This window comes from Schistocerca nitens, chromosome 4 (assembly GCF_023898315.1).
Source record: "Schistocerca nitens isolate TAMUIC-IGC-003100 chromosome 4, iqSchNite1.1, whole genome shotgun sequence".
Classification (NCBI taxonomy): domain Eukaryota; kingdom Metazoa; phylum Arthropoda; class Insecta; order Orthoptera; family Acrididae; genus Schistocerca; species Schistocerca nitens.
The window spans coordinates 779,169,344-779,197,048 of record NC_064617.1 but is presented as its reverse complement, the minus strand read 5'-3'; the positions used below and the strand labels follow the sequence as shown (position 1 = coordinate 779,197,048).

The 27,705-nt window shown below is 44.4% G+C and overlaps 1 protein-coding gene across 1 annotated transcript in view; it reads right to left on the bottom strand.

Moving 5' to 3' along the window:
* The window catches only part of LOC126253144 (ATP-dependent RNA helicase CshA-like), a 79,451-nt gene extending 51,962 nt beyond the window's left edge, over positions 1-27,489 (bottom strand). Inside the window, exons 1-2 of the mRNA XM_049954288.1 lie at positions 26,958-27,489; positions 26,711-26,884 (exon numbers count right to left, since the gene is read on the bottom strand). Of these exons, the coding sequence (XP_049810245.1) occupies positions 26,711-26,884; positions 26,958-27,144 (361 nt within the window). The 5' untranslated portion in view covers positions 27,145-27,489. The remainder of the gene's footprint in view (positions 1-26,710; positions 26,885-26,957) is intronic.
* Positions 27,490-27,705: the final 216 nt, after the last annotated feature.

Below are 27,705 nucleotides of genomic sequence, written 5' to 3'. Positions count from 1 at the left end.
CAAGGAAGAACACCACGGGCCTGGTGTCACCTTAATCGCACGAAGTTTATTAGACAGGGGAGTAGCCTCCCAAGAATTGGCCCATGACTGTGCGAAGTGGGATTTGATGTGAAGCCGTAAATCCACTGCAGGAGGGGTTACAGAAAACGGGGGGGGGGGGGGGGGGGGGGGGTAAGTGACTGCTCCCCCAGCCAAGCGATCAGCGAGCTCATTACCCGGATACCCACATGGCCAGGGACCCAAAGGAAGTCAATGGAACAAGCAGCACAGTGAATATCAGCGAGATGGTCATGGATGGCAGAGACCAAGGGATGGCGAGAAAAACTCTCGTCAATAGCAAGAAGGCCACTCATCGAGTCCGTACATAACAAAACGCGATTGTGTTAGGACTGTTTAATAAACGTAAGGGCCTGGGAAATTGCCATCAATTCTGCAGTAAACACCCCACATGTAGGTGGCAGCAGATGATTTTCCGTTCCAATAGAGGACGTGAAGGCATACCCCACATGATCAGCAGATTTAGAGACATCAGTGTAAAAAACAACAACATCCCGAAACTCCCATAAAATTTGGCGGAAAAAGGAACGGAACACCATCGGGGGGATGGAATCTTTTGGACCTCGGCGGAGATCCATCCGAATTCGAGGCCGAGGAACTAACCAAGGGGGGGGGGGGGGGGGGGGGGGAGGGGAGGGAGCGAGGAAGACAGGACAAAGAAGGAAGCTGAAAATCACGGTAAAGAGACGCAAGGCGGAGCCCAACCGGTAAACCCGCCCACGGGCAACGTCCATGATCTGGGAACAGGATAGAAAAGGAAGGATGAGTGGGAGAGGAACAGATAGTGAGTGCATAAGACACCAGAAGCTGGGACCGCCGAACAGAAAGGGGGGGGGGGGGGGAGGGGATCCCAGCTTCAGCCAGGAGACTATCAACAGGGCTAGTAGGGAAGGCACCGGTGGCCAAACGGATACTTCAATGGTGGACTGGATCCAGCACGTGCAGTGTGGAAGAAGCAGCTGAACCATAAACTTGACAACCACAGTCCAAGCGAGACAGAACTAGAGCACGATAAAGACGGAGAAGGAAGGAACGGTCCGCACCCCAAGAGGAGTGGGCAAGGAAGCGAAGGGCATTGAGTTTACGGAAACATCCTACCTTCAGAAGTCTGATATGAGGCAGCCAAGTGAGCTTGTTGTCGAAAAGAAGACCCAGGAAACGAAACTGTGGGACCACAGGCAATTGTTGTGCATCAAGATAGAGCTCTGGATCAGGGTGGATCGTAGTACGGCGACAGAAGTGGACCACCCGTGATTTTGAAGGAGAGAATTGAAACCCGTGTGAAAGGGTCCATGCAGAGGCACGCTGTATAGCTCCCTGGAGCTGCCGTTCTGCAGATGCCATCGAGGAGGAACTAACCCAAATGCAGAAATCATCCACATACAGGGCAGGGGCGACCAAAGGACCGGCAGAGGCCACAAGTCCATTGATAGCAATGAGGAAAAGGACATTCAAGACAGAACCCTGTGGGATGCCCATCTCCTGGGTCTGTGGAGAACTAAAAACAGTACCAACTCGAACTCTGAATGACCGATGGAACAGGAACTGGCTGATAAAAATCGGGAGTGGGCCCTGAAGACCCCACTGATGAAGGGTAAGTAAGATGTGATGCCGCCAGGCCGTGTCATACGCCTTGCGAAGGTCAAAAAACACTGCAAACAAATGGCAGCACTGGGAAAAAGCCTGCCGAACTGCGGATTCCAAGTGAAGTAAATGATCGATTGGAGACCGTCCCTGTCGAAAGCCACATTGGTAAGGGAACAATAGATCCCGAGATTCGAGGACCCAATTGAGCCGACGGGCTACCATCCGTTCAAGTAACTTACAAACGACTTTAGTCAAACTAATTGGCCGATAGCTGTCAACAGAAAGGGGGTTCTTACCAGGCTTAAGGACAGGAACCACGATGCTATCCCTCCACTGAGAAGGGAAGTCACCCTGGAGCCAGATACAGTTAAACACCCGAAGAAGATGTTGCCGTTGTGGAGCACTGATGTTGAAGCAGTTGGTTATGAATGGAATCTGGGCCAGGGGCCGTATCATGAGAAGAAGATAGAGCAGAAAGAAATTCCCATTCAATAAAAGGTTCGTTGTAAGATTGTGACTCACAAGGGGTAAAACATAAGGTGGAAGCTTCAGCCAGTTGTTTCTGGTGAAGGAAAGCAGGTGGATAGGAGGCTGATGCTGATGCCACTGCAAAATGGGTCGCAAGATGTTCTGCAAGAACTAATGGGTCCGTACAAAGGCCATCTGGGAGGTGAAGGCTTGGGAGGGTGGACTGCCGAAGGCAACCTTGGAGAGAGCATACCTGTCACAGAGGGACAGTAGAACCAAGGGAAGAAACGAATCATTCCCAACATATCCGCTTGCTCTGTTTGATTAAATAACGGGCTTTAGTGCGAAGGCGTTTAAAGTTAGTAAGGCTGGCTACGGAAGGGTGCCTCTTAAAGTGTTGCAAAGCTCGACAGTGATCACGGATGGCAATGGCAATGGCCATACTCCACCATGGGACTTGCCAGCGACGAAATGGTCCAGATGAGCGCGGGACAGCAAGGCTAGCAGCACGAACAATCGCGTCAGACATGCCACGTAGGACGTCATCAATACAACCCGACAAAGAGGGAGAAAACACGACCTGTGCAGTGTATAGAGGCCAATTGGCGCGTTGGAAAGACCAACGAGGTAACCTGTCCATCCGGGAGCGGGAAGGGAGCGAGATAATCAACGGGAAATGGTCGCTATCACAAAGGTCGTCGTGTGGCGACCAGTGTAATGAAGGGAGGAGAGTGGGAGAAGAAAGAGAAAGATCAATGGCAGAAAAGGTACCATGACCGGCACTGAAATGAATAGGGGAGCCATCATTAAGAAGGCACAAGTCGTGGTCTGCAATAAACTGGTCTATGAGAAGACCTCGTCTAGATGGAAAGGCACTGCCCCACAAGGAATGATGAGCATTAAAATCCCCAAGGAGGGGGAAGGGAGGAGGAAGTTGCTGAAGAAGGGCAGTTAAGGCAGCAGGTGTAAGAGTTCTGTCAGGAGGGAGATAAAGATTGCAAACTGTGACCGCAGAGTCTAGGTGGACCCTAACAGCAACCACTTCCAATGTAGTTTGAAGAGGAATCCACGTGCTAGCAATGTCTGTACGGACCAACGTACAAACGCCACCAGAAGCCTGCAGGGGTCCGACCCGATTTAGGCAGAAAACACGGAACCCACGGAGGGTCGGTGAGTGAGCATCAGTAAAATGAGATTCCTGGAGAACCACACAAGCTGCAGAGTAAGACGAAAGAAGGGATTTCAATTTCGGAAGATGACGATAGTATCCATTACAATTCCACTGAAGAACCACAGAACGATGATTTAAATGGGGGCTGAACACGCTAAAGCCAGTCATACCACCGGGTCCCCACCGTCACCGACAAGGAGGGGGCGACATCCATGAACGACAGGTTAGAATCCGGTTGTGAAGCCGGGGATGGGACCTCTGGTGACACCAGAGGCTCTTTGTCCCGGGACTTATGTTTCTTCTTCTTCTCAGGCTGAGATCAAGGAGGGCTGTGTGGCATAAAGGAGCCAGCTGCAGCAAGATCAGGAACAGAAAGAGACCGGGCGACCTGGGGGCCGACAGACAGCAGCACGGCAGCAGACCTTTGGCCTGGAAGGTGCCGGGAAGGGGCATCCCGGGAGAGGTGCCCTTGACCGGCAGACGCTGAAGGAGTGGGACACTTCTCCGGCTGGGGAAGGGGTGCAGCGCCCAGAGGAGAAGGTGTGGGAGCCGCAGGGGAGCGGGGGAGGAGAGGGTCCAGGTGGGGGTAAGGAAGGGGGAGGAAGGGGTGAAGATGTAACCAAAGCGTAACTAGATGTCATGGACACAGGGTGAAGACGAGTATACTTCTTACGTGCCTCTGTGTAGGTTAAACGATCGAGGGACTTATACTCCTGTATCTTCTTTTCCTTCTTATATACTGGGCAATCTGGTGAACGTGGAGAATGACTGCCATGACAATTTACACACACAGGAGGGGGAACACAGGGATTCCCATCATGGAGGAGACATCCACAGTCACCACAGAGGGGGGCCTGTGAACAGCGGGAAGACGTGTCCAAAACGCAAGCACTTAAAACACCTCTTAGGAGGTGGGATGTACGGCTTCACATCACATCGATAAACCATAATCTTAACTTTCGCAGGGAGGGTATCCCCTTCAAAGGCCAGGATAAAGGCACCAGGATCAATGCGAGTGTCTTTAGGACCCTTCTGAACACGCCGAACAAACTGAACACCCAGCCGTCCAAGATTGTCCCGAAGTTCCTCATCAGTTTGAAGGATGAGGTCCCTGTGAAAAATCACACCTTGTACCATATTTAGAGACTGGTGGGGGGTAATGGACACAGGAATTGTGCCTAGATGGGTACAGGCACGAAGGGCGCAGATTGGGCAGCTGAAGCAGTTTTGATCAGCAACGAACCCGACCGCATCTTGCTCAGGGAGTCCACTTCACCAAACTTGTCTTCAATGTGTTCCACAAAGAATAAAGGTTTGGTATTGGTGAAAGTATCTCCATCACTCCTGGTGCAAACTAGATTTCGGGGGAAAGGTTTCGCCCCTAGCCGACGGGCCTGACCCTCTTCCCAGGGGGTAGCCATGGAAGGGAAGGCCGAAGGGGCAAGAGAAACAGCACTTGAAGAATTAGTTCCACGCAGAGAGACGGCCGCAGAAGAACAGCCAGAGTTCTGGACCCGTATGCGTTTCATTTGCGTAGCGTCCGCCCTGATACCACCCACTCCGATCAGGGGCTCTCCTCACGGGCGCCACCCAGCCGCAGTAAGGGCCGTCTGGCACGGCGGCAATTGCAGGGAGTTCCGATGCTCCAGGATGATGAGCAACCACTCCAAGGCATGCATGAGGATGTCACAGCTCAGGTATCAAAAGTGTGATCCCTGCGTGTTCAGGGGGCTCAACCAAAAGGGTACATAGCGACCCCACCACACAGGCTGGCTACCGTGCTGGCTATGCACCCTAGCATTAGACGACGACATGAAAAAAAAAAGTGGAATGTACTAGGAGGGCACACGTCGGAGACACTAGGTAAGGTGCTCTTCCCCAAATGGCCCACACTACGGAGGAGAAATTTTGGAATGGAGGTCAAACACCAGAGGGGGACCAGGGAATGCCAAAAGGAGGAGACGATTACGCAACAAAGCCGAATTGTAAAACAACAGAACCAGAATAGCGGGGCCAACATAAGCAAGGACAGCAAGAGAGGAAGAGGAGAGGGTGACTGGAAACGAGCAAGGAGAAGGAGGGGAAGGGGAAGGGGGAGGGGGAGGGGAGGAAGGATAGGTTAAAGTTAGATATAGTGGGAATTAGTGAAGTTCGGTGGAAGGAAAAACAAGACTTTTGGTCAGGTGAATACAGGGTTATAAATACAAAATCAAATAGGGGTAATGCAGGAGTAGGATTAATAATGAATAAAAAAAAAAAAATAGGAGAGTGGGTAAGCTACTACAAACAGCATAGTGAACACATTATTGTGGCAAAGATAGACACGAAGCCCATGCCTACTATAGTAGTACAAGTTTATATGCCAACTAGCTCTGCAGATGATGAAATCGATGAAATGTATGATGAGATAAAATAAATTATTCAGGTAGTGAAGGGAGACGAAAATTTAATAGTCATGGGTGACTGGAATTCGTCAGTAGGAAAAGGGAGAGAAGGAAACATAGTAGGTGAATATGGATTGGGGTAAGAAATGAAAGAGAAAGCCATCTGGTAGAATTTTGCACAGAACATAACTTAACCATAGCTAACACTTGGTTCAAGAATCATAAAAGAAGGTTGTATACATGGAAAAATCCTGGAGATACTAAAAGGTTTCAGATAGATTATATAATGGTAAGACAGAGATTTAGGAACCAGGTTTTAAATTGTAAGACGTTTCCAGGGGCAGATGTGGACTCTGACCACAATCTACTGGTTATGAACTGTAGATTAAAACTGAAGAAACTGCAAAAAGGTGGGAATTTGAGATGGGACCTGGATAAACTGAAAGAACCAGACGTTGTACCGAGTTTCAGGGAGAGCATAAAGGAACAATTGACAGGAATGGGGGAAAGAAATACAGTAGAAGAACAATGGGTAGCTCTGAGGGATGAAGTAGTGAAGGCAGCAGAGGATCAAGTAGGTAAAAAGATGAGGGCTAGTAGAAATCCTTGGGTAACAGAAGAAATATTGAATTTAACTGATGAAAGGAGAAAATATAAAACTGCAGTAAATGAAGCAGGCAAAAAGGAATACAAACGTCTCAAAAATGAGATCGACAGGAAGTGCAAAATGGCTAAGCAGGGATGGCTAGAGGACAAATGTAAGGATGTAGAGGCTTGTCTCACCAGGGGTAAGATAGATACTGCCTACATGGAAAATTGAAGAGACCCTTGGAGAAAAGAGAACCACTTGTATGAATATCAAGAGCTCAGATGGAAACACAGCTCTAAGCAAAGAAGGGAAAGCAAAAAGGTGGAAGTAGTATATAGAGGGTCTATACAAGGGCGGTATACTTCAGGACAATATTATGGAAATGGAAGAGGATGTAGATGAAGATGAAATGGGAGATATGATACTGCGTGAAGAGTTTGACAGAGCACTGAAAGACCTGAGTCGAAACAAGGCCCCGGGAGTAGACAACATCCCATTAGAACTACTGATGGCCTTGGCAGAGCCAGTCATGACAAAACTCTACCATCTGGTGAGCAAGATGTATGAGACAGGTGAAATACCCTCAGACTTCAAGAAGAATATAATAATTCCAATCCCAAAGAAAGCAGGTGTTGACAGATGTGAAAATTACCGAACTATCAGTTTAATAAGTCACAGCTGAAAAATACTAACGCAAATTCTTTACAGATGAATGGAAAAACTGGTAGAAGCTGACCTCGGGGAAGATCAGTTTGGATTCCGTAGAAATGTTGGAACACGTGAGGCAATACTAACCTTACGACTTATCTTAGAAGAAAGATTAAGGAAAGGCAAACCTACATTGATAGCATTTGTAGACTTAGAGGAAGCTTTTAACAATATTGACTGGAATACTCTCTTTCAAATTCTAAAGGTGGCAGTGGTAAAATACAGGGAGCAAAAGGCTATTTACAATTTCTACAGAAACCAGATGGCAGTTATAAAGAGTTGAGGGGCATGCAAGTGAAGCAGTGGTTGGGAAGGGAGTGAGACAGGGTTGTAGCCTCTCCCCAATGTTATTCAATCTGTATATTGAGCAAGCAGTAAAGGAAACAAAAGAAAAATTCGGAGTAGGTATTAAAGTCCATGGAGAAGAAATAAAAACTTTGAGGTTCGCCGATGACATTGTAATTCTGTCAGAGACAGCAAAGGACTTGGAAGAGCAGTTGAACGGAATGGACAGTGTCTTGAAAGAAGGATATAAGATGAACATTAACAATAGCAAAACAAGGATAATGGAATGTAGTCGAATTAAGTTGGGTGATGCTGAGGGAATTAGATTAGGAAATGAGACACTTAAAGTAGTAAAGGACTTTTGCTATTTGGGGAGCAAAATAACTGATGATGGTCGAAGTAGAGAGGATATACGAGGGGCGTTCAGAAAGTAACCTCCGGTTGATTTAAAAAAATACACCAAGTTAAATAAAAATATTTTAATATATACATCTTACAACTACATCTTTGCACTATTTTTCTACATAGTCTCCATAGCGATTGAGGCACTTATCGTATCTCTTCACAAGCTTTGAAATTCCTTCCGCATAAAAATCACCCGCTTGTGCCTGGAGCCAGCCTGTGACCGCATCTTTGAGCTCTTCGTCTTCATCAAACCGCTGTGACCCGAGCCATTTCTTCAAATGCATGAAGAGGTGATAATCACTTGGCGCCAGGTCTGGGCTGTAAGGTGGATGGTTGATAACGACCCACTTGAAGGACTGAAGAACGTTTCACTTGACCACGGCTTGATGCCGACTGACCTGTTGAATGCGTGAACGCACAGATGGCGTCGCTACTCCCCCACAACCCACACTGTGACCAATCGGAGGTTACTTTCTGAACCGCCCTCGTAAAATGTAGACTGGCAATGGCAAGGAAAGCGTTTCTGAAGAAGAGAAATTTGTTAACATCGAGTATCGATTTAAGTGACAAGAAGTCGTTTCTGAAAGTATTTGTATGGAGTGTAGCCATGTATGGAAGTGAAACATGGATGATAAATAGTTTGGACAAGAAGAGAATAGAAGCTTTCGAAACGTGGTGGTACAGAAGAATGTTGAAGATTAGGTGGGTAGATCTCATAACTAATGAGGAGGTATTGAATAGGATTGGGGAGAAGAGGAGTTCGTGGCACAACTTGACAAGAAAAAGGGACCGGTTGGTAGGACATGTTCCGAGGCATCAAGGTATCACAATTTTAGCATTGGAGGGCAGCGTGGAGGGTAAAAATCGTAGAGGGAGACCAAGAGATGAATACACTAAGCAGATTCAGAAGGATGTAGGTTGCAGTAGGTACTGGGAGATGAAGAAGCTTGCACAGGATAGAGTAGCATGGAAAGCTGCATCACACCAGTCTCAGGACTGAAGACCACAACAACAACATGGCAGGTAGACTGGAACAGGCCTGGATTTTTGGGGGAGGGGGGGGGGGGGGTAGGAAGCTGGGGTATCTGCCCCCCATGCAGCAATTTCAGGGGGCACAACATTCATATCCTTGAAGAAAAAAAACCTTGCTTCACAAAGCACATAGCACCCAGCGCACTTTGGATTATCTATTGTTCAAATGATTTTGAAACACATCCCTATTGGTTTCCGAACACACTTTAAGTTGATTTCCGAACGAATCATAAGTTGATTTTTGAATGTGTGCATAGTGTACATGCTGTGTCTGCCAGGGGAATCCCTGCTGAATCTAGAACTAAAAAGCTTTCCTGAAGACAAAAGAAGACGGGCTATACAAGGTGAGCCGAATAAACCCAAACAGGTGAATGCCAATCGCTGTTTGCTTATGTGGTTGATTTGGTGTGCGAATTATAAGCGCTGTTATAATTATTAGCACAATCTACAGATTCAGACTAACAGAGGGGCAATAAACGACTAACAGGAATAACGGGTAAGAAAGATTATGTATTATCTTCTCAGTGTATCCAAGAAAATGAAATTTCGACAGAAAATTTTTGCCGGATCACTACGCTACTAATGGCCGATTTTACAGTTTATGGTCGGAGCTGCGTAAGTTCTATTCTCGGAATAGCACAGAAAATGCATTGTACGAACACATAATAACGCCTAACCGGGTAATATACGCTGCATACCTAAACCGGTGATTCTGGCAGGGTTAGTGAAGTTAAATACAGAATAAGTTTTGACAGTGGTAGCAATAGTTACAGAATTAGTGATGACACAACTGAAACTTCCCGACAGATTAAAACTGCGTGCCGAACCGAGACTCCAAACTTGGGACCTTTGCCTTTCACAGCCAAGTGCTCTACCAATGAAATGCAAAGATCCCGAGTTCGAGTCTCAGTCAGGTGCGCAGTTTCAATCTGACAGGAAGTTTCATATCAGTGCACACTGCACTGCAGAGTGAAAATTTCATTCTGATGACAAGATTGTTAGAACGTGGAAGGATAAGAAACAGGGACATCTCACTGATTATACAAAAGAATATGACAATTCCAAATTTATATAAAAATTTCATACTACTACTACTTTTTGATCTCATGCTTGAAAAACTGGAGCATATGAATGAAATGTCCTAATGGCATTTGATATTGGTACTTCATGAATTATATTCTGTCGTGTTATTTATGTAAATGAGATTGATAGAAATGAGCATTTGTGCCCAAAGTCTCACTTATTTAACATGTGTTACAACTGCTGCAATATTAGAAAGGCTTATTTCGTTTTATCTAGCAGGGAGGGACAAAACAGATGTAATCAAATTGAGAAACCACACCAGTCTTAGGTACTACTCGTATTAACAGCTTTTTCAGTATTAGACAACGATATTTTGATTTTTCATGTAGCAAAACGTTTGACGAGCTTTGATAAGGTAAAAGATTGTTTTACAGAAAGGAAAGCATGCTGTGTAAAGCTGTAGCAAGATTAAAGAGAAAAAAATGCTATGACCTAAGAATTCAAGAAATGTGTACTGTCTTGCTTGTCTCGTCTTTACTAGTTCTATGTTTCCTATATTTAATTTTATGTCACATTAAAGAGACAGTTATTAAGGGAACAAAGAATGCAAATTTTCTGAAGTGTTTTTGTTCTAGTGGTTACAAACGATCCCACCCAGTATTAATTATAAGTTTTTTTAAGGGGGGGAGGATGTCAAACTGGCTGACTGGAGAGGTACCAACAGGACATTTTAATTTCCACTGCCATGAATATAGGTTTGATGGCTTCCATTACAAAATTACATATGAATTCCAAAGTGGAAAATATAGTGAATGTGATTGAAGAATACTTTGTGAAGAGGCGTGGCATTCCACTTTGGCACATTTAAGAACAAATAATATATCTTAGAATTCCTCGAACATATACTTTTCTATATTAAACTCTTCAGAAAGGTGTGAGCTATAAAATGAACATATTTTTGAAAAATGTATTTTTTTTTAATTTTTACAACCTATCACTAAGACTCAAAAGGGAGGGGGTGCCACTAGAGAGTTTTTGACCAGATTCGGAAATATCGTAGATCCGGGGTTGGACTGCAGTGAAGAGCTGATTCAGGTGGAATGGGCAAGGAGAGGAAAGAAGCAAGGAGCAGAAGGGAGGGTTGGGGACAGGTGGCTGACAGCTGAGAGGGAGGCGGCAGTTGCACAGGATATGAATTCAACACACAGGCTTTGGAGTGGGTGAATTTGTGCAGCACACAATGACGACAATGTGAGGTGGTGACAGAATAAAGGAAGAGGAGAGTGTGGAGGAAATTGTGTGGGTGCAGAGGGTTAGCAGAGATTGAGACCACATGGACTACAGGAGTGAAGGGTGCGTTGCAAGATGAATTCCCATCTGTGAAGTTCAGAATAACTGGTGCGGAAGGAAAGGATTCAGATGGCACCAGTTGTGAAGCAGCCATCAAAACTGAGCTTGTGTTCCACCACTAGGCGGTCAACTCTGCTCTTGGTCGCAGTGTGGAGGTGGCTATTCAGTCAGGAGGACAGTTGGTTGATGGCCTTGCCCACACAAACTGTTGGGTAGACGCTGCATCACAGCTGGTATATGGTTGGTTGGTTGGATTAAAAGAGTGGGGAAGGGACCAAACTACGAGGTCATCAGTCCCTTGTTCTGAATAAAGCAATGCCACAAGTGTGAGAATAAAACAAACGAGACTGACAACCCGAACAGGATGAAAGGGGGGAAAAAAAATCACAAGAACGATGAAAAGCAACAAACGTGTAAATAGACAAAACGGGGCCAAGAAAACCATAGAAATGCAAGAAAGGGGATGAAGAGAGTAAAACAACAAAGCAGATGACCACGTCTGGTTGACCATGAAAATAAGAAGGAGAAGCCAGTCACTCTGCTACACATTAAAACCTCCACACTAAAAGCACTAGCGTGGAGGACACACAGGGACAAAGGACATATGCTAAAACTTAGATCAAATGATAACACCTACCCCACAAATAAAACTTAAAACTATATCAGCCAATGAGGCGTTGTCAGATGAAATTTGCAGCAACGAATCCGGTAACCCAAGATTTCGTTGCTGGGCAGTCAAAGTGGGACAGTGCACCAGAAGATGGCCCACTGTCAACCAGGCGCCGCACTGACACTGAGGTGGGTCTTCACGGCGCAGAAGGTAACCGTGGGTCGCCCAAGCGTCGCCAGTGTGGAGCCGGCAGAGGACAACCAATTCCCTGCAAGAGGCCAGCATGGAAGACTTCCACACATTCTTAGTCTCCTTAATGACACGCAGTTTGTTGTGCATACTGTTATGCCATTCAATCTCCCAAACCGAAAAACCCTGCAGCGGAAGTCAGAATGCAGGTCAGGTTCAGAGATGCCCATCTCCGCAAGGGGTTTCCATGTAGCCTGTTTGGCCAGCCTGTCGGTAAGTTTGTTGCCTGGGATTCCGTAACCTGGGGTCCAGGTGAACACCACTGAATGACTGGGCTGTTCCAGGGCACAGATGGACTCCTGGATGGTCACTACCAAAAGATGACGAATGTAGCACTGGTCGATAGCTTGTTGGCTGCTCAATGAATCAGTACACAGGAGAAATGACTCATCTGGCCATGAGCAGATGTGCTCAAGAGCATGAAATATGGCCGCCAGCTCTGCAGTGAAACCACTGCAGCCATCGAGCAAAGAGTGCTGTTCTATATGTCCATACGAACATAGGCAAAGCCAATGTGACCATCGGCCATTGAGCCATCAGTGTAAACCACTTCATCGCCCCAGTACATGTCAAGAATCAAGAGGAAGTGACAGCGGAGAGTTGCAGGGTTAACTGAGTTCTTAGAGCCATGTGAAAGGTCCAGGCGAAGCCGCAGCCTAGGTGTACGCTATGCAGGTGTACGTGAATGGACCTCAAGCATAGGTGGTAAAGGAAGAGAGAGCACGCAAACCGCAATCATTAAGCCCTGACCTGGGCCGCCGATGCAGGAGACGGGCTGCCGCGGGTGGGAAAATGAGATGGTAATGTGGATGTACAGGAAAACTATGAACGTGTGCAACATATCTGGCGAGCAGTTGTGCACGCCTAACTTTCAATGGAGGGACTCCAGCCTCCACCAGGACTTGTTCTAAAAGAACCTGTCGCTGGTCAAACGCCACAGTCGTACATTGGGTCAAGTAGACGCAACACCATAGGTGCCACAGAACCATAAACCACACTCCCATAGTCAAGGTGAGATTAAACAAGGGCTCTCTAGAGCTGCAGAGCATAGAGCGATTTGCACCCCAGTTAGTGTTGTTCAGGCAGCAGAGGGCATCGAGGTACTGCCAGCATTTCTGCTTAAGCTGATGGTGAGGTAACCAAGTGAATCTGACATCGAAAACCAGTCCTAAGTATCAATATGCCTCCACTACAGTAAGTGGATCATCAGCAAAGACAAAGTTCTGGTTCTGGATGAACGGAACGATGCCGACAGAAACGCATGACACACAACTTCACGGCTGAAAACAGGAAGCCGTGGGCTAGAACCCATGACTCCGCCTTGTGAATGGCTCCCTGTAGGCGCTGCTCAGCAACACCAGTGCTGGATGAGCAGTAAGAAATGCAGAAGTCATCCGCATATACAGAGAAGGCAAGACAGGTGGCCCTACAGCTGCTGATAGACTTAATGGCCACTAAAAATAGAGAGACACTCAATACGGAGCCCTGCGGGACTCCATTCTCCTGGATATGGATGGAACTATGGGAGACACCAACTTGGACATGGAAAGTACTAAGTGACAACAGGAAATTTTGGATAAAAATCGGGAGTAGGCCTCTGAGACCTCATTCATATAATGTGGCAAGGATTTTCGTCGCCAGTTCGTGTCATATGCTTTTCGTAAATCAAAAAAGGCGGCAACCAGGTGTTAAGAGTCTGGAAAAGGCTGTGCGGATGGCAGACTTGAGGGACAATAGATTATCAACGGTAGAGCGACCATGGCAGAAGCCGCACTGACATGGAGCCAGTAGGCCACGTGACTCCAGGACCCGACCCAACCCAACCGCCGTCACATGATACGTTCCAGCAGCTTACAAAGAACGTTTGTGAGGTTGATGGGCCGATAGCTATCCATATTAAGCGGCTATTTGCCATGTTTGATCACTAGTATAATGGTGCTCTCCCACCATTGCGATGGAAAGACACCATTGCACCAGATCCGGTTGAAGACGATGATGAGATGTCGCTTGTAGTCAGATGAGAGATGTTTAATCATCTGACTGTGGAGCCAATCTTACCAAGGAGCATGTCGGGGTAATGTGCCAGGGCACTGAGGAGCTCCCACTCTGTAAATAGTGCGTTATAGTATTCACTGTGGCGTGTGTGTGTTTTTGTCATCAGTCTACTGACTGGTTTGATGCGGCCCGCCACGAATTCCTTTCCTGTGCTAACCTCTTCATCTCAGAGTAGCACTTGCAACCTACGTCCTCAATTATTTGCTTGACGTATTCCAATCTCTGTCTTCCTCTACAGTTTTTGCCCTCTACAGCTCCCTCTAGTACCATGGAAGTCATTCCCTCATGTCTCAGCAGATGTTCTATCATCCTGTCCCTTCTCCTTATCAGTGTTTTCCACGTATTCCTTTCCTCTCCGATTCTGCGTAGAACCTCCTCATTCCTTACCTTATCAGTCCACCTAATTTTCAACATTCGTCTATAGCACCACATCTCAAATGCTTCGATTCTCTTCTGTTCCGCTTTTCCCACAGTCCATGTTTCACTACCATACAATGCTGTACTCCAGACGTACATCCTCAGAAATTTCTTCCTCAAATTAAGGCCGGTATTTGATATTAGTAGACTTCTCTCGGCCAGAAATGCCTTTTTTGCCATAGCGAGTCTGCTTTTGATGTCCTCCTTGCTCCGTCCATCATTGGTTATTTTACTGCCTAGGTAGCAGAATTCCTTAACTTAATTGACTTCGTGACCATCAATCCTGATGTTAAGTTTCTCGCTGTTCTCATTTCTACTACTTCTCATTACCTTCGTCTTTCTCCGATTTACTCTCAAACCATACTGTGTACTCATTAGACTGTTCATTCCGTTCAGCAGATCATTTAATTCTTCTTCACTTTCACTCAGGATAGCAATGTCATCAGCGAATCGTATCATTGATATCCCTTCACCTTGTATTTTAATTCCACTCCTGAACCTTTCTTTTATTTCCATCATTGCTTCCTCGATGTACAGATTGAAGAGTAGGGGCGAAAGGCTACAGCCTTGTCTTACACCCTTCTTAATACGAGCACTTCGTTCTTTATCGTCCACTCTTATTATTCCCTCTTGGTTGTTGTAAATATTGTATATGACCCGTCTCTCCCTATAGCTTACCCCTACTTTTTTCAGAATCTCAAACAGCTTGCACCATTTTATATTGTCGAATGCTTTTTCCAGGTCGACAAATCCTATGAAAGTGTCTTGATTTTTCTTTAGCCTTGCTTCCATTATTAGCCGTAACGTCAGAATTGCCTCTCTCGTCCCTTTACTTTTCCTAAAGCCAAACTGATCGTCACCTAGCGGATTCTCAATTTTCTTTTCCATTCTTCTGTAAATTATTCTTGTAAGCAGCTTTGATGCATGAGCTGTTAAGCTGATTGTGCGATAATTCTCGCACTTGTCAGCTCTTGCCATCTTCGGAATTGTGTGGATGATGCTTTTCCGAAAGTCAGAGGGTATATCGCCAGACTCATATTCTACACACCAACGTGAATAGTCGTTTTGTTGCCACTTCCCCCAATGATTTTAGAAATTCTGATGGAATGTTATCCATCCCTTCTGCCTTATTTGACTGTAAGTCCTCCAAAGCTCTTGTAAATTCCGATTCTAATACTGGATCCCCTATCTCTTCTAAATCAACTCCTGTTTCTTCTTCTATCACATAAGACAAATCTTCACCCTCATAGAGGCTTTCAATGTATTCTTTCCACCTATCTGCTCTCTCCTCTGCATTTAACAGTGGAATTCCCGTTGCACTCTTAATGTTACCACCGTTGCTTTTAATGTCACCAAAGGTTGTTTTGACTTTCCTGTATGCTGAGTCTGTCCTTCCGACAATCATATCTTATTCGATGTCTTCACATTTTTCCTGCGCCATTTCGTCTTAGCTTCCCTGCACTTCCTATTTATTTCATTCCTCAGCAACTTGAATTTCTGTATTCCTGATTTTCCCGGAACATGTTTGTACTTCCTCCTTTCATCAATCAACTGAAATATTTCTTCTGTTACCCATGGTTTCTTCGCAGCTACCTTCTTTGCACCTACGTTTTCCTTCCCAACTTCTGTGATGGCCCTTTTTAGAGATGTCCATTCCTCTTCAACTGTACTGCCTACTGCGCTATTCCTTATTGCTGTATCTATAGCGTTAGAGAACTTCAAACATATCTCGTCATTCCTTAGTACTTCCGTATCCCACTTCTTTGCGTATTGATTCTTCCTGACTAATGTCTTGAACTTCAGCCTACTCTTCATCACTACTATATTGTGATCCGAGTCTATATCTGCTCCTGGGTACGCCTTACAATCCAGTATCTGATTTCGGAATCTCTGTCTGACCATGATGTAATCTAATTGAAATCTTCCCGTATCTCCCGGCCTTTTCCAAGTATACCTCCTCCTCTTGTGATTCTTGAACAGGGTATTCTCTATTACTAGCTGAAACTTGTTTACAGAACTCAATTAGTCTTTCTCCTCTTTCATTCCTTGTCCCAAGCCCATATTCTCCTGTAACCTTTTCTTCTACTCCTTCCCCTACAACTGCATTCCAGTCGCCCATGACTATTAGATTTTCATCCCCCTTTACATACTGCATTACCCTTTCAATATCCTCATACACTTTCTCTATCTGTTCATCTTCAGCTTGCGAAGTCGGCATGTATACCTGAACTATCGTAGTCGGTGTTGGTCTGCTGTCGATTCTGATTAGAATAACCCGGTCACTAAACTGTTCACAGTAACACACCCTCTGCCCCATTCATAACAAATCCTACACCTGTTATACCATTTTCTGCTGCTGTTGATATTACCCGATACTCATCTGACCAGAAATCCTTGTCTTCCTTCCACTTCACTTCACTGACCCCTACTATATCTAGATTGAGCCTTTGAATTTCCCTTTTCAGATTTTCTAGTTTCCCTACCACGTTCAAGCTTCTGACATTCCACGTCCCAACTCTTAGAACGTTATCCTTTCGTTGATTATTCAATCTTTTTCTCATGGTAACCTCCCCCTTGGCAGTCCCCTCCCGCAGATCCGAATGGGAGACTATTCTGGAATCTTTTGCCAATGGAGAGATCATCATGACACTTCTTCAATTACTGGCCACATGTCCTGTGGATACACGTTACGTGTCTTTAATGCAGTGGTTTCCATTGCCTTCTGCATCCTCATGTCGTTGATCATTGCTGATTCTTCCGCCTTTAGGGGCAATTTCCCACCCCTAGGTCAAGAGTGCCCTGAACCTCTATCCACTCCTCCACCCTCTTTGACAAGGCCGTTGGCAGAATGAGGCCGACTTCTTATGCCGGAAGTCTTCGGCCACCAATGCTGATTATTTATCAAAATTTAGGCAGTGGCGGGGATCGAACCCGGGACCGAAGACGTTTTGACTATGAATCAAAGACGCTACCCCTAGACCACGGGTAGTGAACGAAATCACTTGCCCTTCCAGCTGCCATTTGAGAGTGCAAAAGGCTGGGGGGTAGTCCTCTGACACAGAGGACTGAGTATAGTGGTCAGCACAGTGCTCGGCAATCGCATTCGCGTCAGCAGATAACATGTCATTTATATTAACACCAGTTGGGGCCTGGTACCCGAAAACGTTTGATTTTTACCCAGACTTGGGAAGGTGACTTATGGCACCCAATGGTCACGATGTATCTCTCCCAACACTCCTGCTTCCGTTGTTTGGTAAGATGGCGAACACGGGCAGGGAGCTGTTTAAAGGCTATGATGTGTTTCAGGGAAGAGTGCCGCTTATGCCGCTGTAGAGCTCGCAAACGCTCCTCAATTGCTTCAGTGCTTCCGGCGACCACCAACGGACTCCATTTCGCTGCGGGCACCCTAAAGAGCGAGGGATCGTGTTTTCAGCTGCAGAAACGATAGTTGTACTCACCTGCTCAACCATCACATCGATGTTACCATGTGGGGGAGATTCAATAGTGACAGCAGAGGTGAAGGTTTCCCAGTCCACCTTGTTTAAAGCCAATATGGGCAGTTATTCATGGGCCTGATGCCAGGGCAGTGACAGGAAGATGGGGAAGTCGTCACTACCACATAGGTCGTTGTGTGCTCTCCACTGGATAGATGGGAGAAGGCCAGGACTGCAAACAGAGAGATCAATGTGCCATAAGCCACACTGAAATGTGTTGGGGCACCTGTATTTAAGAGGCAGAGGTCGAGTTGTGACAGTAAATTTTCGACATCTCCGCCTCAGCCAGTAAGCACGGTGCCACCCCACAAGAGGTTATGATCGTTAGCCACAGAGAGTAGGGTTCCACATTGCTGGGAACCAAGTTTCCTAGAGGGCAATGCAGAAAGCAGGTGTAAAGCTTAACAGTTGCCGTAGCTCAGCCAGGCGGTGGAATAAACTGCCCCAATTCCACTGGAGGATGACATGATCGTGAGACTGGGAAGGCATTGAACATTCAACGAGGCAGTTTACGCCTCAGGGTCATCTGCTGCCACCGATTTATTTCCTGAGCAGTCTGTATCCATGGTGTCTGAGGGTCCGGTGAGATCTAGGTCCTCAGCGGATGCCAGAATCTCCACCTCATCCTCAGAAGCAAAGCTTGTATGTAGTGATGGAGAGGGTGCCACCGCAAGTCCCTTGGTCTTGGGGCGGCTACTTTTTGGATTTCTCTCACTGCTGCTTGGGTTTCTCTGGCTGGGAGGACTTCACTGGTTCAGTCTCCAGGACTGAGGATAATCATGAAGCCCTAGGACCAGCTACTTTTGGGCACTTCAGTCACTGGCGGGAGTCATCTTTCCCACTAGCAAAAACATGGGGAGGGAGTGACCTAAGGGACCCCTTCCTAGTGAAAGGTGCTGAAGAAGACTTACGCTTCTCTGGCTGAGAAATGGCGACTGGTGTCCCTGATGCTTGGGGAGGGGGGGGGGGGGGGGGGGGGGGGGGGGGGGGCAGTGCTCCCGAGATAGGTGGTGTGGGAGCAACAGCAAGGTAAGTGCCCCCACCATCAAGGGGGCAGGTGTAATCTTCCGGCTCAGAGAGCCAACCAGAATTCGAGGAACAGATGGGGCTACAACTGTTCTCATAGCGGCGGCATAATAGGTGGTCATAGCCACAGGATGTAGATGCTGAAATTTCCTCTTAGCCTCAGTGCAGGTCATTTGGTCCAGGGTCTTGTATTCCATGATATGCCTTTCATGCTGTAAAATCCTGCAGTCTGGCAAGCAAGAGGAATGATGCTCTCCGCAGTTGACACAGATGGGAGGCGGGGCACATGGAGTATTGAGATGTGATGGACGTCCACGATCTCTACATGTGACGCTGGAAGTACAGTGGGAAGACATATGGCTGAACTTCCAGCACTTAAAGCACCGCATAGGGGGTGGGATATATATGGCTTTACATCATAGCAGTAGACCATCACCTTGATCTTCTCGGGCAATGTGACACCCTCGAAGGCCAAGATGAAGGCGCTGGTGGCAACCTGATTATCCCTCGGATCTCTATGGACGTGCCAGGCAAAATGAATGCCTCGTCGCTCTAAGTTGGCGCGCAGCTCATCGTCAGACTGCAAGAGAAGGTCCCTGTGGATGATTATAATACCCTGGACCATATTTAAGCTCTTACAAGGCTTGATGGTAACTGAAACATCCGCCAGCTAGTCACAAGCGAGTAATGCCTGTGATGGGGAAGAGGATGCTGTTCTTATCAAGACTGACCCTTACTGCATTTTGGACAAGCCCTCCACCTCCCCAAACTTGTCCTCTAAATGGTCTACAAAAAACTGTGGCTTCATCGAAACAAAGGAGTCCCCATCAGTTCTCGTACATACGAGGTACCGGGGGAATAAGGTTCACTGCCATCCTTAGCCTGGCATTCCTCCCATGGTGTGGCCAAGGAGGGGAATGATTTAGGGTTGCACTTCCTTGCATTGTACTGAGTCTTAGAAAACTTAGAGACTGCTGGTGTTTGATCACCATCAAGTGATGATGTGGTACTTTTCATCACGCGTCATCTGCCCTAATGCCATCCACTCCAACCAAGGGCGCCACCCAGCCACAGCAAAGGCCATGGCAGGATGGTCATTGCCGGGAGTCCCGATGCCCCAGGGTGACAGGCATCTACTCCTTGGTATACATGGAGAGTTAATGGCGAAGGCATCAGCAGAGCAATCCCTGTGTTCTCGGGGGACTACAACCAACAGGGTACATGGCAGCCCCACCACAACGGACTGGCTATCGTGCTGGGTATCAGGTGCAAACAAGTCCATGGTCAATGTCTGCACAGAAGGCGACACTGCATAATGCATTGTGGAAAACACACCCACGAAGGTGTCCTCACCCAAGAGATGGAGAATGAGTGGGACAGTAATGCGACGACGAGAAAGGTGGCTACAGATCTCAAGGCACGATGCATCATGTAATGCGCCCATCCCCAATGGGCTTGCTCTTTGGAAAAATTTTGGAGAATGGTGGTCAAACCCTACAGGGGACCATCACATACAGGCCAAAACATGTGAGACTCCTTTTAGTCGCCTCTTACGACAGACAGGAATACCTCAGGCATAGTCTTACCCCCGGACCGGCAGGGGAAGGGGGCAGCTGGTACACGACATGGCTGCTTAGACACATGGCACTGCCTTTGATGGGTTAGGATATACCTGTGACAGGAATGGCGTAAGATGTACACCTGGGTCTTCCTCAGAGAAATGACCATGTGGCAAGGATAGGGAGTGGATGTGGCAGAGGGATGGATCATGATAATGTGTAGGCTGGGTTGATAGCAGACTACCACTTTAGAAGGGATGGGAAGGATTGTGGGTAGGGTGTCCCTGTACTATTTGTGTGCTGTTACCTTTCCTCCTAAATTGTTTACATTCTACCACAACATTCCATACCATATTTATAAATAATGATTGGTACACTCATCAACATTTCAGTTATTACAACATTTTTGTTGCAGAGAGTGGGGGCATTTAATTTAAATTTGTACATAACATATTAAAATTTGGGATCATTAGGTAAGTAATATAGAATATAGAATGCAAGTAAAAATACACAAAAATAATTAAACACTTTAATCAGCACTGAAAGCTATGTATCACTAATATATTTAATACATTAGAAAAATCTGGTTGGAAAGATACAAAGACTAACGTCAATAATAGACACAGGGACAAAAAGTTCAAATGTACAGACCCACTGACATCACAAGAAGTGATGTCAACATTTAAGTTTATGAAAAATAGAAAAGTCATAGGTTGTGACAATGCTAACACACAGCATGGCTTCTTAAATATATCTTGTATGCAGCAAAAACCATATTTTTAAACATCCTCACCATTTCTCCCAAATAATGGGCGAGAACAGCTACAATACCCATTTAAAAGTAAGGGAACAGGAATGAACATGACAGTTTTAAGGGCATAAGTCTATCAACAGCACCATGTAAAGTCTGTGCAAAAATTATTACATGGCACATAAAAACATACCAAGGCTCTCTCATCCCTCATGCTATCTGCAAGTGGAACAGGGAAATGGGGGGTGGAAGGGGGATCAGTTAGTGGTATCTGCCACACACTTAAGTGGCTTGTGGAACACTACGTAGATGTAGTTCTGTTGTTGATGAAAGAGACAGGAGAGAGGGACGTCTGGTGCCGCCACATATTCTAGCACTAAAGTGGAAGCTTAATACAATTATCTAATCCAGTCAATGTATCACCATCAACAGTGTCACATGTCAAAACTCCAAGAGAGATTAGGGAGAAGTTTGAAATTTAACTCTTGGCACTGGCTCACAGTATGGTGGCCAGGAACTGCACACTATCACCTCTCAACCCCTCCTGCCAGTCAAATACTGGTGATCAAAATAACTTCCCCCATGAAGATTCAAACACAACATACCTCAGTCAAGTGTCTCCATACATGTAAGCAAGCATTAATAACCATGGTTGGCCAGTACAAATTGGGACAAGACGCATAGACCAACAGCATAGTCAAAGTGCACTGCATTTACACAAATGCTTTCCTGTTCTTCGCCAGAAGAAAATCAACACTCCACATATTAAAAATTTTGTTGACAAACAACAACTTCCAAGCACTGATGACTACCTGAATTATATGCATGTAAGTAATGAGCCATTCTTGTAGGGCCAATATTTGTGTAATTTAAGTTATGCTTGGTTACTTTAACCCTTTGTTGCCTGACGGTACTTAAAAGTACCAGTAAGTTTTGACTCTCATTATTTTCTCGTGGTGCACTTTCGTGACCTGAGAGCCTGTTGGTACGTAACAGTAACTCTGCTCTACTGTTTCATAGATGTTATTGTGCAATACATAGACCTCTCTGGCGGTCAGAGCTTGAAATTGTTTTTCGCGCGCTGCTGTGAAAACAGAAGATTGTATGTGCTTGTTTCCATGGTGTTGCCTGAATTTGTGCGCAATTTATTGAAACTTCCGTTGAGTTTTCCATTGTACGTACTTACCTTCTTTGTTTTTTTTATAATAGTTTGAAGCATTACGTTACAAGTGAATGAGATAAAGTGGAAAATATAAAGCTGACTTATTAGTACCGTCAGGTTGTGCGAACACTTTATTGTAGCAACAATGCGTTACCTCTCACTAGTTGTTCTGTCCCCTTTTTCTCACACAGAAATCCGTAAATACATTTGCCTGTGGAACAATTAGAACAAACAGGAAAGGTTTGCCAGGGAATTTGCCTAAAGAAAAATGTCTAAATCAAATCACAGAGAGTCATCTTTAGACCTAACAGTATTTCAATGGAAGGAAAATAAAGTAGTGTATTTTGCGTCAAACTTCCATGGCACTGAACAGAGGGTAGTGACAAGAAAGCAGAAAGATGGAACTAGTATGACTATACCATGTCCAATTATTGTATGTGATTACAATAAAAACATGGGTGGTGTGGATCATGCAGACAGATTACGTTCAACTTATGGTCTTGACAAGCGATCAAAGAAATGGTGGCACCGTCTCTTCTGGGGAGCAATAGAAATTGCTTTTGTCAATGCTTACGTCATTTTTAGTGATCTACATGGGGCACTACCACTGCTGGAATTCAGGCGTGCTGTAGCACTAGGGCTAATGAATGAACAGCAAGTGCCAAATCTCAAAAAGAGAAACTCTGGTAAAGATGAAATAACTCTCCCAAAGAGAAGGAAGGATAGCTTTTCTGTTCCGAAGGATGTACGTCTTGGCAACCGAGGGAACCATTTTGCAGTGTTCAGTTGTAAAAGAGGACGATGCGAAATGTGTGCGAAAAATAAAATTCAGTCGAGACCACATTTTCAGTGTAGTACATGTAAAGTGCATTTGTGCTGCAATGAGAAAAATAGCTGTTTCCTACAATTTCATGAGGTATCACTAAATATGTGATATGTATAAAATGTCAAAAATGTATAGCCAAGTTAATATGTATTGTGAAGTTGCTCTAGAATAAATTTATGCGAAATTTAAAAAAAAATTCAGAAATATTATATTTCTGTTAATTAATTTACTAATGTAAAAATATTTAATATTTATGTGGCATAAAGTACAAGTTATAAAAATTGGAGCATTTTTCTGCGCATGTTGTGATTCTGTCCATGGAGTCTGACGGTACTTCTGAGCACCAGGAGAGAAAAAAGTTGTGAAAAACAAAATAAAATTTTACAAAAAATCCTACCATCATTTGAGGCCACAATAGCATAAATTCTGCAAAGAAAATGTTAAAAAGTAAATTTTATCTTATGTCAGGAAACAAAGGGTTAAGCTCCTCTAAAGCTGCTACTTAACTGCAACAAAATCATCAATACCTTAAAGAAATGAGTAATAAATATTTACTTTAAAATGAAACAAACTGTGCAGCAGCATGTCATCGTTTTGAAACTCCCTGACAAACTAAAAACAGTCTGGTGGACTGTCTTCAACCCAGAACCTTACCAACTGCGCAATCCAGACTAGATTCATAACCCCTCTGCTGTGTTACGGTAACAATGAGGAGGAGACAACACATTTTCCAACACATGGGGCATCAGAAGTGACTCAATATTTTAGTAACCAGCCCCTGAAAGTCAATGACAGAAACACTGTTATTGGAGTTATAATCAGGCAACTCATGCCACTGACATACAGGAAACATTTGTGGAATTTTGTATATGGGCAAAATACTATAAAATTCTTGGTCTGTACTCTGAGGGCAATCTTCGATGGGGAAAACAAAATTAATTTTATATTCAGGAAAATAAGTAGTATATTGTAGTTACTTAGACAGCTGTCCAAACTAGTATGTAATAAAATGGTGAAAACCATATACGGAAATACGGAAGCGTCCGATCCCGCCCGTCTGCTTTGACCCATGACGTCACAAATATGGCGGAAACACACACACACACACACACACACACACACACACACACACACAAAGCCTAATGACACTACCGGGACAAGCGCGGGAAATGGGGTGTTTTGGGTGCGGGGCAAACTAAATATAAACAAATCTAGACGCCTTGCGTAGCTACAACGTGTAAGTGAAGACAGCCATGCATGAATACCCACCCACCTCCCTAGGGGTCGTAACCCCTGCAGCCCATAGAAGGGATAGAACGAACAGATCAGAAAGATAAATATAATAAACTTAAACAGAAATTCGAGGAAACAGATAATTAAAATAAGTAATAAGTGTTTTTAAATTAAAAAAAAAAAAAATCTCACGAGATAGAATGAACAGATCAAAAAAGTAAATAAAATAAGATAAAACAGAACTGGAGACAGCCACACTCAAACCAAATTCCATGCTGTCATGACATCACACACGACAACACCCTTACGTCACGGGTCAAAGCCGACGCGTGGGATCGGACGCTTCTGTCGACCCCTCAAACCAAACTCCGCGCCGTCATGACGTCACACACGACAGCACCCTTACGTCACGGGTCAAAGCCGACGCATGGGATCGGATGCTTCTGTCGACCCCCATATACTACAGGGCAGTTTTCATATTTATCAACTATGGGATAAATCTGTAGTGGTGTGCTGGTGATATGCACTTAAACAAAATACTGGTGCTACAACAGAGATAAGTTAGGCTGATATATGGTCTGGTCTGCTTGATGCTCTTATCCAAAGTACCTCAATGTAATACTCGTTGTATATATACACTTCTTATTTTCTTGTAAACCATCTGGATGTCACACCCTACTGATATGAGCTACATAATTACAATGCAAGAAATAAGCAGTCGTTATGGAGGAAAAACAAAATTAAAAATAACAAACCACAATCTGTATATCAGTGGCTCGATGTGGCACAACTTGTCTGAATCCATATGAGCACATACTGGAGATGCATTTAAAACAAAATTAAAATCTTTTCTTGTTCTTAAATGTCAGTATTCACTGAAATAATTCTCGGTCACACATTTTATGTATTAAACTTTGCAGATAAATATGTTTTAAGCCTGTACACTATGTGACATTTGGGAAAGTCATCATTTGATGGCTACAATCAAAAAAAAAAGTAAGTAAATGAAAGAAAGGTTACAGATTCAATTCTGCCTTACCTCCATCCTACTCACAGAAGTGGACTAGCACTCCCGAGACAAATAATACCACAAATAAGTGGCTTTGCCATAGCATGGGACTTGTTTCCAGAATGGAACTTCCACTACACAGTAGAGTGCACTTTGTTCTGAAAATTTCTGGACAGTTAAACCTCTGTGTTCACATGGGAGAGAGGTGCTGACTGAACTGAAGCCATAAGGACAGGTCATGAGTTGTGCATAATTCGGCCGATAACATCACTGCTCACAAAAATTACTTGTCCAGTACACAGTATCAATGTTAATTAGTTTCAATACTACCTGCTGACTATATAAACGATTCTACTTTATTTCCATTGATCTCCACTAAGCACACATTACGAAGGGGCCATTGTACTTACATGATTCCATTTCTTTTAATTTTCAAAGATCTCGCAAGAATAAAAAACTACTGTCTTCACATGTCAGAGAAGTAGTGTGCAGTTGTGTGCCTCTGGCATACAGAAATCCGTAAGCTTTCTCCACTTACTGTACAGCTCACTTTAATTTTAACAAGAAAGCATATACATCACCAGTACGGTACAACATTACTCATCGATTCTGTAGTCAGCTGTTGTAATCAATAATTTACGCATTTCCAGGTTATTTCTCCCATGAAAGGTTAGTAAAGTGAGCCTCTTTTGTAGACGATTCCTACTTGTCTTTACACAAAACAACATTTGCGTCCTAGGACGTGTCAATTTAGTAGTTATGGCTAACCCTCGTAACAAAACACCTTCCATAATTACCACAACAATGAGATAATTTTATGGCAGATAACTCACATGGCTGAATGTGGCAGGGTGAAAGTAAGGTCTTCGCTAACAAATGTCGAAAGTGTCATAACATATTTCTGCTATATAGTGTATGTCAACTAGTAAGTTGATCAGACATTGTTTTCCTTAAAAAAAATAATAAAAAGGAAAAAAAAAGAAGTAGCCTAAGATCTTCAGACATGTTGACGATGATGTGCATGAACTATCGCTAAAAATAGACTTAATTGTAGAGGTTGTTCTCTTTCAATGAGGTAACACTTCTAATTCTGACCCGCTCAGATAAACTAAAATGTGTAATTGTTTAAATCTAGTGAAGACATAAACAGCACTTCCTCCTCATCCCCTATCCTAAATGTTAGTGCTATAGATACCTCCAAGCCCTGCTATCATAATAAATGCCAATCTACATTACAGTACAATGTAGTTATTTAAATACCTTTTACGGAACAACCAACGCTGGATATCACCTGCATTATTTGTACAGCAACTTCTCGTGTTGGTGCCAAAACTAAAGCTTGCAGTGACATACTTTCGACGTCAACCATTTCTAGGGCAATTATTGTAAAAACGCATGTCTTTCCAGTGCCACTTTTTGCTTGTACCAGCAAATCTGAAATGAACAACATATTTATTTTTCTGTTAACGTACGTCTGGATCTAGTATAATGTTAAGTGGTTACACACCGAACCCGCAGCGACCCAAGGGCACAGCTTTCAGCTGAATAGGCGAAGGTCTCTTGAAACCACATTTTGTTAACCCATCAAGAACTTTCTGTGATAGCAAAAGTCCATTAAAACTGACATCTTCACTAATGTATATGTCTTTAGTTCGCTCTTTAGCTTCAACGTCGTGGGCTACTTGCTTAACCATTATCACAGCAGCTACAGTGAAATATACTTCAATAAATTCACTTCGCAATACGCATTAGTATTTCATGTGTAACTGTTAGTGGTGTATTTTTTTTTTTTTTTTTAATCCCATTACTTAGTTACATACTACAAAAGCGTAAGATGGCACTGCGTTCGAAATGACGGTTATATCAGTCATGATTTTTCCAGATCCTTATTTCGAATATTTTTAACTTACGTAAACCTATGCTTATTGCCCTGCAACAAATGCCTGTTAATGTTAAATAACTAATACAATCACAATTAAAGGTCTGTCAAATCTCCCATGTTTGAAACACATTCCGCGGTTATACCAAAGTGCTTCTTGGTCGTTGTTCACTTCAAAGTAAGCACAGATGCTTACACCATTTACACAAGCATTGAAAACTTGCACATACTCCCCCCCAAAAACACGTATCCATCGCAGCTCAGGCAAATCACTTATGAGCAGTACATAAGGAAACACCAAAAAGGGACATCACAAACCGATTTTTAATTTAATCCACATTTTGCAGCTATGAACGTGACTTTATGGAAATACGGA